General features: G+C 47.2%; 1 protein-coding gene across 5 annotated transcripts in view; it reads right to left on the bottom strand.

The window, feature by feature from the left end:
• SEPTIN6 (septin 6) overlaps nucleotides 1–12268 on the bottom strand; it is a 29089-nt gene that overhangs the window by 10551 nt on the left and 6270 nt on the right. For all 5 annotated transcript variants that reach the window (XM_069868005.1, XM_069868003.1, XM_069868002.1 and 2 more), the window contains exons 2-5: nucleotides 11931–12045; nucleotides 4249–4444; nucleotides 2960–3146; nucleotides 2569–2730 (exon numbers count right to left, since the gene is read on the bottom strand). In XM_069868005.1, the coding sequence (XP_069724106.1) occupies nucleotides 2569–2730; nucleotides 2960–3146; nucleotides 4249–4444; nucleotides 11931–12045 (660 nt within the window). The remainder of the gene's footprint in view (nucleotides 1–2568; nucleotides 2731–2959; nucleotides 3147–4248; nucleotides 4445–11930; nucleotides 12046–12268) is intronic.

Genomic DNA, 12268 nt, shown 5'->3' with positions numbered 1-12268 from the left:
AGGCTCAGAAGACCTCAACTTATAGTCCTCCCATTCCCCAAAATGAGGCAGCCAAGCAAAGCCCCCAGACGCTGCTATCGTACTTAGCTGCATTTATCTGTTGTGCAATAAGTGAGATCACTCCCCACCTCCGCTTGCTCCTGGGAACTATATTGCATTCTGCAAAGAAGTTAAGTGCAAGGTTTCTGCGCTTAAAAATAAAGTTGCCAGCTCCCTGCACCCACCCCTTCTGCTGACTTCTATGCCGTGATATTTTTTGGCTACAGCTTTTGAAATGGGCTGAATTCTGGGCAAGTCAAAGGGCCCCAGAAGGCCAGCTATCTGGAAGTTCAGTGACCTTGGACTGCTCTCAAGAGCAGGTAGTGAAGTTTTAATTCCACAGTTTATCTGAAAACTTAGACAAGTTTATGACAGCTGCTACAAGCAAAAAATTTCAGGGACGATGCTTTCTGCTTTCAGAGTGTGGCTCCTACAGTCAAACTACAAATAGAACAAAACTGCCTGCAAGCACTCATAAAGATGGGCTCTTCAGCTTTTACTTCTTGTCCTCTCAGCTCTCACATGGGACACACACTCTAAGTGGGGCTGATGGTCACTTGCATGAGGCCACCCTAGGCCATGCAAAGGCTCTGTGCACCGGGGCCCCCTGGGTCACTCTCCATGCTGAGGCACCTTTGTGATCACACTGACAGGCCAGCGCCTGGACAGACACTGGCCAGCACAGAGCTGTGCCTGCTCTGCACAGGGAGAGGACAAGTAGCACAAAAAGGAAAGTGGTTTTCCAGGACAAAGGAATCTGATTTTCAGCAGAAGGCTGTCTAATCACTAGGGGCAGGGGACAAAAAACGCTGGACGGGAAGTAAACAAAGTTGTCTCAACTGAACAGCCTCCGTACTGCAACATGAGGGATGCTCCCCTAGCCACCCTCCAAAGGAATAATTTACTGCCTCCTTTCTACAAGCTGTAGCTTTTCTTGCCTTCAAGACAGGCCATACACAAGCAGCATTATCAATAAACGCTTCTGCACATTGGGTCAAGGAGAATCATCAGTGGTCCCCGTGGATCACATCACTGCCTCTCCATTGGCTGCAAACAGTCCTTGCTGCATCCTGTGTACATCCACTGTCAGAGAGCCTGACAGGGGAGAGGGCAAGCAGAGACCCAAGGGATGAGCGAGGGCCACATGCCACCTCCAGCTGCTCTGGGAGGAGCCAGAGGCATCACACTGCAGGGACAAGCTGGCTACTGCCAGGCTCCGGGTGGGCTCTTCAACTACTGCAGGTCGAGTTTGTCACTACAGGATGCACTGGTCCGTACCTGTGTCCAACTGCTGCAAGCTCTGAAATTCCCCAAGTACTAAACACTACAAAGGCTGCAGCCTCCTCTGCAGGGCTATTACACAGCACAATTTAGAGGAAAAGCCATTGCAGCTCTGTGGCACCTGAGGTTTCAGGCCAGCTGGTCCCCCTCTGGGTCACAGGATCAGGTGAATGTCTGCTAGAGACAACGTGCTCCCCTCTGGTGACCCTCTCCTCTACAGTCCACTACACCTGCCCCCTTCTTTCCTCTTCCCATCTTGCCACTTCTAGGTGAGAGCTTTCAGGCCTCCCCGTTGGCTTCTTCAGATTGTCCATGAAGAGCATCCCATGGTTGGCTTCTCCCACAGCTGTTAATGCTTTTTTGTTTGCTTTGTATTCTGTGAGGGTGAAGTAAGGGGATTTCCAAAGGAAAAACCAAGTGATGGGAGCAAGAGGAGCAACCCGAGACAGCAGTAGAAACACTGTGCTATGTCCACATAGGCTCTGCCTGGGCCTCAGCCATCTATGGGCCTGGCTACCCTCAACAGCAGAGTCACTTTCTCCACTGGTACCAACTGCTTGGCTGCTGTCTTTGCCAAGGAGAAAGTGCTGGTGATTTCCATCTTCAATCAGCAAGAAAGTTCCAGCTCCAACCACATGGGACAGCTCATGTAGCTGCATGTGGTTTCATTTAACTAGCAGGTGCTGGGAGAATATTCTCCTCAGTAATTAAACTAATTCATTCAAAATGGAAAAGCCAATAGGGAGTTGAAAGGAGAGCTTGTTTTTCTGATTTGACTTAAGAATAAAATCCAGATGAGAAGAGAGCTAAAGAATTTTGGACAGTGTTTTCTCTGAACTTGTAAATATATGCTTGGTGGAATTCTCAAAAAGACCAAATCAGCTTCAAGGAAAATCAGGCATCTTGTTCTGAAGATTTGTTTAATCTGATTATTTTTCTAAATACAGCCAGGCCTCACAATCAGTCTGTTTTCCTACACATTCTTCAACGGACATGCATTAGGATATAGATTGGGTTAAAAACCAGCCTATTTTCTGACTAGAAAAAACCCACCAGAGAGGTAGCAGCCTACCACAAGGCTCTGCCAGCCTAGGATGGCACTACAAGGATGGAATCCCTGTGACATCCTCTGGTTTTAAGACAAAAAAAAAACCCAGAAAGTTGATTTAAGAAGCACCCCAATATAGGCCTCCAACAACTACAGTGACAGCACTGTTTTGGAAGAGGAGGAAGCACCGAGTCACTTACATTCATTGTCCCATTTATCTCCGCCACTGACTCATCGTCTGTTGGGAACTGGTAGATCTGAACACCGTTACTGACCAGTTCACTTGTTATTTTAATTTTAAATTTGGTCAGCTCACTCTTGGAAATGGCATCAGATTTGGCAATGATGGGAATGATGTTCACCTAGAAAGGAAGAGATAGGTAAGAAGTTCTCAGCTTTGCTCCAGCGATATTTTCCAAGTCTGCATTACAAATTGAAATGCACTCAATAAATATACAGAATTTATCTGCCAACCCAGTCACCTCCATGAGTATAAGGGATATTCAAGGTGGTGAGACGTGCCCTGGAAAAGCAGCAGCCTTCCCACCACATGCAAGGTGAATCTGCCCAGCAAGAGTTAAATGTGTTTACCTTACTGTCAAGCTTCTTCATTGTTACCAAGTCCAGGGATTTCAGTGAGTGGCCTGTTGGAGCAATGAAGTACAAGCAAGCATGGATCCGGGTGTCATGGTAGTTGTGCAACACCCTTTTTATCTTCAGTTCTTCTTGCAAATAGGCTTCAAACTGAGCATCAATGAATTCAACGATGGGCTTATAGCTTGGGTGAAACAAAAAAAAAAAAAGTTATACATCTCACAGTCAGAGACGTAAACAGACAACGCTCCTTTGTTTGCTTTTAAGAAAGAAGCTGCTTGTTAGATTTTACTTCCCAAGACCAATTCTCTGAATCTCCCTTCCTCCCCACTCATAGGAAATTTAAATGTTGCACTACTGACAAGGAGATCAGATTCTCTATCAGATTCCAGCAGCCTGTTTGACAAAACACAGTGTTGTGGTTTAGCCCAGACACACCATCCTCTCCAGGCTAAGTGGACTCATGCTTTGAAATGTGAGGGTGAGAGACTTTTAAAAGGAAGGATAACAGACTCATTCGCAGCAGTGTGTAACCCTTGTGTGCACTCAGGGAGTGACCAGCTTGCTGCTCTCACAGCCTCGAGTCCTGCAGGTGGAAGACATCTCCATCCCTTTGCCCAGTGCTCTGGGCAACTCCCTCGCAAGACCGTCTGAAATACAGAGCCTGTCGGGCTCACAGTGTAAAGGACATCAGTGCATCTTAAAACTAAAACGAAAATCTAACAGACTTGCAACATCCCATCTGCAATACCTCTGTGAAGATGCACCTTGGAGATGGTCTGGTGGAATCACAAACCCCTTAACCACCACACTCCAGCCATGGTGGGACGTGAACTGCTGGTAATACTTCCCCAGGGTCTCTCCTTGCACGTATCACGCTTCCTTTAGCAATATGGAAGAGCCCTGCCAGAAGTGGCTGTTAAGCCAAGCAGTCGCTAGACCACAGTAGTGGTTTGGTTGGCAGTTTGTGGTCAGCACAGCACAAGAAAACAAACACAGATGCCCTGGAGCTCTCTGCTCTCCCCGCCAGAAGAATCTGGGCAGAAGGCCACCAGCAGGACAGCTCTGACAGCATGAGGAATGTTTTTTTGATAGCTGGCACAGTGCTGACACACCACAGCCTTTGTCCTCTCTTCTACCTATCCTATCCCACAGAGGTGCCAAGGACAACCTGTAAGAAGGACGGAGGAGAACTTTACCATGCAGTCTGGCCCAACTAGGGCACAGCGAGAGATCCTCTATGAGAAAATCAGGTCACAATACAGCCTCTCTCCTCCTCCACTCACCTGTCCTCTTTGTTGATCTGATCCCCAAAGCCCACCGTGCTCACAATAGTCAGTTTGAGGTTGACGTTGCTCTCCTGCAGGTCATAGGTATTGGATTTCAGCTGGACCCCGGGCTGTGAGTGAGACGATGGGTCACCTTCAAACTTAGTGTTGAAAAGTGTGTCCATGAGGGTGGACTTACCAAGGCCAGTTTCCCCTGTTGGAGAAAAACAGAGTTGAAATGTTCTGTCAAATATTAACACGGCTTGGCCTTTCAGCTTCCAAACATTAACAGGGGTGAAATTGTAGCAGATGAAAGCAGACTTCATGCTCCAAAGGGATCGTCTGGCAAGCAGAAAGCCCTGTACAATGGGAGGTCTGTATTCTGGGCAAATTACATTTCACAGTCTAATGGCTGTTTTAATATCATTAGAAAAGAGAAATGAAAAGGAAGAGGTGAAAAGGCAAAGGAGAAAGCACAGTTCAGATTCTGCATAAACCCATGACGACACTACAGAAGATGCTGTCTTCATTAAAAAGTGGGAGGGGGAATAGGGCTTATTGCCATATCCAAAAAAAAGATGCTCCAGATCAATATGCCTCTAAATAAGCAGCCACTGAAATAGCCTCCTTCCGAGCAGAAACACTGAGAGCTGGTTCTGGTCCTACAGCAAGTCATGCAGTTGTTCTTTTGTACCCACAACAGACTGAGTTGGGGGATGAGCCTCCTAGACTGGGAGGGGACATTTCCCCGAGTATCTGGTTTCCATACCTTAGGGACTAACACAAGCTACACAATACCCTAAAACCTGCTTCAAAACATTTGCGGCATCAAACTGCTGTTTGGATTCCACCTATCAACAGGGAACTACTTCCTTGTCTGGAAGGAATTGACAAAGCCCAGAGACCAGTCTTAAATTTGTTGTAGATACATCCCAGGAAGAACAAACCAAATCCCTCCGTGAACTCATTGCAAAGGGCAGCCTCTCTTTCCACAGTCTGACAGGGAAGCCAGCTTTCCGAGCTCAAAGGATCCAACTTTGTGCTAAACCCCTACATAGTCTGGTTTGCTGCCCTGTGAGGGCTGCTGTATTTTGGGGAAACAGCAAATTCTAAGCTGCCCAGGTGGCTTTTGCTGAAACTTCGGGATCTGACCAAACCCCACCTGCAGCGAGGGCAGCTCCTCCAGCCCACAGCGGAACCACAGGGACAGTGCCTGGCTGAAGCAGCCTTTTCCCCCCATCTCAGAGCCCTCAGCTCCCAATCAAGACAACTTCATAATTTTCCTACTTTACTCAGAAGAAAAGATCATCTTATTTTTGTAGGTTGAGAGCTCTGCAACAGATCCAAACTTCCATGAAATACCCAATTCGACAAGGGGAAACTCCTCCCTATCCTCCCTCATCCAAATCTCCAAGCTACACGCTTGCAAGCAGAAAAATTCCTCTCTATTGGCCTCAGAAAGGACTTTTCTGGAGGCAGGGCAGGGCAAATATCCACTGCTAGGGGAACTGAGCAGCTGCTGATTGCCAGGATCATATATCAAGTGTCTTTCCAGAGGCAGCAAGATTCATTAACATTTGAAAGTCAATGGACACCTTGAGCTGCAGAGCAACCTGGGAGCCAGCTAAGAACTTGTGCTCCATCACTGACTGATGCCAGCTATGGCCAGAACAGCTGTAAGTCCAGTTGCTCTTTACACCAACCTTGTTTGCCAGTCAAAGGATAAAAGAGGGAGTCAGCATCAGGAGCTGGCGATGCTGCAATCCCTTGTGCTACATCAATGCATCAGCCACATCTGCAACGCTGCAGCCAGAATGCACCAACACGAGGAAGGGAAGGGGATCCAGCAAAATACAAGGTTATGTCTGTTGCTGGAAGTATGAGTGGGACCATCCAGAGGACTCATGGCTGATCACAGCAAGCCCTTAACTGACCTGGAATCTCACAGTCTGAGCTTTTGGGGCACTATTTGTCCCAAACGGGATACAGGTGCACAAAGTACAGCAGACCAGAGCATCATCACGGTTTGGATGGGGACTTTGAGAGTTAAGAGCAGACCGCGACCTGCCAGGCGTTTCTCAGGGATTCCAGGAAAACAGCAGCAAAAAAAAACCAAAACAAAACAAAAAAACCCAAAAATCTAAACAGCCTGAGAAGGCTGCAGCATTTCCAGAGCCACTGCCAAGGGATGGGTGGGACAAAGCGGGAAGCTGGCTGCTTGCCTGCGAATGCCAGGATCCCAGATGAGGCGTCTCAGGACAGGGATGCTCATCAGCCCTGGAGTGCAGGAACATCGCCTACACACCAGCGTGCAAAGCCTCCTCTTGTGCCACTGCCCCAGGTTCCCTGTCCCACAGCCTGGCAGGTCCCAGCCCTCTGTGCCACAGGACAGGGTGAGAAGGGAGCAGAGCACCAAGCAGGGCAGCGAGCTGCTCTCTGCAGCGGATACACGAGGTTGTGTGGATTCCAGGCAGACAAAACACTCTGCAAGCCACCTCTCACTTCTGCTTTCCTCCTTCTTTAGAGTGCAAAGTATCTGCATGAGGCCAAGACTACTGTTTAAACACATCCTGAACCTGCTAATCATTGCCTACTTTAAATCAATCTAATGTGTTGTTTCCAGCAGGAGTGACTTCAACTGTCAGAGGGGCTAGGAGAAGTGCGTAAGAGATGCAGGCAAATTTTTAAGACAGAACATGCTTTTATACTCCATCTCATGCTACCTACAGAGGGACAGCAAAGGCAACTTTGAATTCACACAGAGGTTTTCCTTTGGGAAGGGGAAGATCTGAACTGGTAAGCATTTTTCCATAGGTTGGAATTGCCCATCCAAACACCTACAGCTCTGTGTTTAAAACACAGAACATCCACCCACTAATGCAGCGTCTCAAACGTGAAGTCTCCAAACCAGAAATGACATTCAGCCAGCAGATGCACCCGTCCCCAAGCTGTGTGACCCCACTAACGCGGCACGGTATCAAAGCCTGCCAGGGAAGAGGAGAGAGGAGTGACTGCCTCAGCTAAAATAAACAAGATGTTAACACCAACAAAGTGACAGGAGATGGCAAAAGATTGAAGATTATTAAGAAGAGCTTTGCTGTATTAAATATGACCAGAGCTAGGGAGCAGTGCTACTTTGAAGGGCAAAACAACAGAAGGGAGGGTTTCTGAATCTCCTGGGAGTTTCTGCCTCACACAGAGGCAACTTTCTGCTGCCTGGGAAATGTAAATGGTGCCAACTGCTTCTTGTAAGGACAGGAGTCCAGATGGAACAGATGGTCTGATGAAAAGGACAAGTAGTCTATGCTTGTTCCAGTCGACAGCGCTGGAATCTTCTCCAAAAAGCAGAAACGATGAATGGGGATTAAGGGAGGCAGAATTACTGTGGAAAAAGCAGCGGTGTACGCAAACCGAGTGAGAGGCGTCCCTGGCAGGGAGATTATTTCCTGATGTCAGGCTTATAGGCACACATGTGATTTGATCTCCAAAACTGTACTTATGGATTATGCAACTCAGCAGTGGTCTGCTGTCCTGAAGCAGGGCTGACAAAGTCCTGTAGGGAGGACAGGGCAGGGAAGATGACCTTTACTGTTAAGAGTCCCACACCAGGAAGCAATGACAGCTACCAAAAAGCTGTAGTGTTGTGCCTTCCATCATGGGATGGATCTTCTTCTGCCAAGACTCACAATTTTCAGAGATGTGAAAAAAAAAAAAATAGCACGAAACACCACACCAGTCAGGCTCTGGACACACAGCAACCCTACACCAGTGCCTGGAAGGCACCACCCACCTTCACCAGCCAGAAGCCTGCCAGGCTAGAGATGCTGTGCTGGGGTCCTCACACCTCCTCCAGGATTCCCGAGACAGGCTCCCTGCTCGAGCTGCATGCTCGAGCTGCATGTGGTGCCTCCAGTGCTCTATGGAAACAGTCCATCAAATCCCTCACTGACAGCAGTGGCAATGCTTGCACAAACACAGCTGGGACAAACATCACTCTCCTCCCTTCAGCTACCTCACAGACATCCTCTGGCCCAGGAGCAGACTGTGCTGCCTGGGCAGGACATGGCTCACACTCTCTGGGGCTCTCCTGCGGGCAGAGCCTGTGCACCAGTGTTACAAGGAGAGAGAGATCCTGCCATCAGCACCACAAAGCCACACGTCACGCTGTGCAGGTGGGCAACACGAGAGCTACCCACCAACAACTGTTCTGGGTGAGATGGAGATGAGGGGAGAGGTGGAGGGACTACCATGCCTGTCTGACACTAGCCAGCAGCTACGGTGGAGGAACAGAAGAAGCTGTGCCCACAGCAAACGCTCCTTCCTTTGGGAAGCTCCTAGCTTCCCAAACCAAAACAGGTATCTTGATTCTGAATGCACCTTCAGGGCTTATTTCTTCCACAGAAAGCACCCTGCAGCAGTAAGCTGAATTATACACCACAAAAGCTGTGCCTTTTTTTTTTTTTTTAATATAATCTGCTTTTCCCAAGTACATGTTAGGTGAAACAACAAAACAACTGCTCAGTGGCCCCCTTCTCCGCATCACTCAGGATTTAAGAGGCCCCAGTCATATCATCCTAAATCGACTCTGTGGGAGAACAGAGGAGCCCTTGGAGTATTTTCCTATTCAAAGGTGTGGAGGAGCTTTCATGGGAGCCCCTTTTCATGAGAGAGCAACACCTGTCCTTCACGAGATTAACAACCGTGGCTCCAGATATCATATAATTCAATAGTAAAGGAAAAGTGTACGCATGCACAGCCCTTTCATGTGAAGAAATGGGAGCTAATCCAATGTAGCAGGTTTGTTGAGACAAGCCCTGAGGCAGCTCAGCCTGGTAAGGCCATCTCTCTCACGGAGAGAGCAAAAAATAGTTCTTTTCATCTGACAAGCGCACAGAGATGCTGCACGATTCGCCCACCGCAAGGCAAAGGCTGGGCTGCAGGGGCAAGAGGAGCAAAATGGGCTCCAAAAGACACCTCAGTGGAGTTCCCAGCCACTACTCTCCACCCCAGGGGACCAGCAGTGAAGGGGCAAGGGAAGGCTGAGGAGACCAGTGGCACTTTGTTTGGAGAAATCCTATTTCATCCTCAGCTTGTTGCGCCAGTGACTGCAAAAACAACCACTGGGCAACTTCCAGGCTGCACAGCTCATTGCCCCACAGAAAGCTGTCTCCTGGAAAGCAGAGGGCAGCTCTACACAAGGAAATCTTTGCACATCCCTTCCTTCTGCAGCCGATGAGAAATCACGCATGCCAAGGGACTCGCTCATTTGGAGCAAAAGACTTCAAGCAGTTGTGGTACAGCCCCTGGGAAAAGAGGTGGTATTTCTGCCACAAAATAGCCACTTCTCATTGCACTGAATAGGCTGCTTAGAACATATGCCCTGCAAATCCTGGGACAGAGAAAGGGGAAAACTCCTGCTTATAATGGAATTCTAGTCCAATGCAACTTTAACCTACCTTGGCCAAAACTGAGAAAGTTTACGTTCCTCTTTCCTTCTCCCATCTCCCTGAGAAATGGGGTCAACACAGAAGGTCTCAGCTATTAAACACCTCTCCAGCTTTTGCACTGAACTATGAGGCAACTAACATTTTATTACAGAAGCTTACGGAGAAAATGGATGTGCAGAAGAATAAAATATCAGAGAAACCATACATAGCCTCTAACTTCTTATTAGAGTTTTGCTCATTTACCCTATCTTTGGCTCTAGTCTCAGAGGGGAGACAGCTCTCAGCATGAGAAGAGCTAAAAATTGCTCCACACTGGATGTGCTGCTACGAGTTATTTCTGAAGCTTTCCTTGGCTCCTCCACCAGGAGCTGCAGGAATTAGTGGCTCGGATCCAATATGGCACAGAGCATGAATGTCATTGAATTTTTCCTTCTACAGATGCCACGCACAACTGAAAAACATCGGGCAATGAAGAGCCTTCCTATCACACTTAGCGACCTATGGGACCAGTTCACCTATTCATTGTTTTGTTGGCTCCAATTCTCATTTGATCCGTGTTTTTTCAAGTTTTCACCCCAAATTTCTGCTGTACAAGTAAGGCACAACATAATCAATGACAGACGGACTCCTGGACTGTTTGTTTTCTTTCTCCAAGATGTTTAAGAGCTTAACTTTGCTATCACAATTTAACAAAGGCACTAGACAACTCCTAAGAGATATTTTGAAGCCTGACCTCAACTCAAGATTTGCAGATGAAAAGCTTTATTTTCTAATGAAGCTTATTAAATTTATAGAGTATAGTTTCTTTATTTCAAGACTAACCACGTCTGTGTTAAGACTATTCATAGAAGACTGACATTAATAACTAATGCACATTGATCTTGGCAAGTCCTTGTTATTCAGACGAACAAACGATTAATGCATTCCATCTCTGCTCTGTGAAGAGGGAAGCAGAGGCATTCCTTCTCCACACAAAGTGAACACATAACCACAGGAGGCATCCACTGCTGCACCTATAACTTGCAGAAAAAAACACAGCAGCTCAATAAATGTGAAAGGAAACACTGTAAGACTTGAGTCTTTGGAACAAGAGTTTCACTAGGTCATATCACATTCATGGACTGTGGAAATCACCCTGCGACTCAGCCTGACAGTGACCTCCACTTGTCAGCAAAGTTTATCATCTCACAGGAATGCCAATGTCAGGGAAAGTTTTCTTCTCAGCTCCATGTAACAGGGCTCTGCTCCCCTCTCCTTGCTCTGCTCCTCTTGTCTCAGACTTAACCCTGTCCTGGACAAACACCTGGCCCGTATCATGAGTTGGGCTCTCATGGGAGGGGACAGACAAGCTTTGTGTGGTGCAGAGCTGACCACCAACTCAGATGAATCCCCAGGAGGGATTCACAGAGGCAGCTGTCCCCTCTGTCACGCAGGCACTGCTGGGAGCACCAGCAGCCACAGCTTAGCTGGGGCAGCCACAGCCACACAGTAACCTCCTGCTCCCAGAGGCAGGGCAATAGCATTCGCATACCTAATTAAGCACTCTACTGGACAAATATTAATTCCCCATTACTAATTCCTTTATCCAACTTACAACAATACCTTACCAAAGCCATACAAGATATTACTTCCATTATCTGGGAGTGCCTCTGAGGAAAGATCATTTGGGATCCTAACCCTGGGGAAGACCAGGGAAATGGGCAGACACAGCAGGGACAGGCACCAAGTCCGACCGCAGCGCCAGGCCCCAGCTGAGATCCACACCACATGCCAGCTTGGATAATCGCCTGACCAGCTAAGGCTTGGCCAGACACTATTTTAATTCAAGTATGCACAAAAAGGAGGAAAAAAAATAGCTTTTAATGATTTAAGAGGAGCATGACTGGTATTTTGTTTAAATAATTACAATTCAATACCTAACCAAACAAGACCTCAGAAAAAAGTTCTCTGGCACGAGTACCTATTTTCCTTTAATGACAAGAAATTGAAACATACTAGGAAAATAAAGATTGAGATAAAAGCTTGGTATTTTAGACATTTTATTTCTATCACTCACTGCTTGGTAGAAAGCCATACTGCATAACCTCAGCAGGGATTTCCCAAGGTACCAGTAAATCTTGTTACTGAAAATAGACAGAACAGTGGGGAAAATTTAAATCAAAGCTACCTTGTTAACTCTGGCACCTACGAGCTACATCCAGCTGCAGAGAAGCCCTTTTCAACAAGAAAACTTCCCAAAATGGAAATACTCACCCACACACAGGATGTTGAAACAAAACCCATGATTAACTGACTTATTAACCAGCTGGTCAGGCAAACTGTCAAATCCCACGTGTCCGGAAAGCGGGACAGTGCGACAGCCTTCACCCTGAAATACAACAAAACAGTCGCATCATTTTTAAGCAAAACACACCTGTATAAACCCTTGAGAAACCCAAGCAGAATCAACTGCACAGTTCGAGCAGAGATCTACATATATACTGTAAATCGTGTTAGCATGCTTCTCTCTTCTCCAAAACACATCCAGACGGCTCAAACAGAACATTTCATTTGCCACACATTAGAAGGTAGCCCTGTCAGAAACATATCAA

Source organism: Phaenicophaeus curvirostris, chromosome 13, assembly GCF_032191515.1.
Source record: "Phaenicophaeus curvirostris isolate KB17595 chromosome 13, BPBGC_Pcur_1.0, whole genome shotgun sequence".
NCBI lineage: Eukaryota > Metazoa > Chordata > Aves > Cuculiformes > Cuculidae > Phaenicophaeus > Phaenicophaeus curvirostris.
The sequence above is the reverse complement of the archived record's forward strand: the minus strand, read 5'-3'. Positions and strand labels throughout refer to the sequence as shown.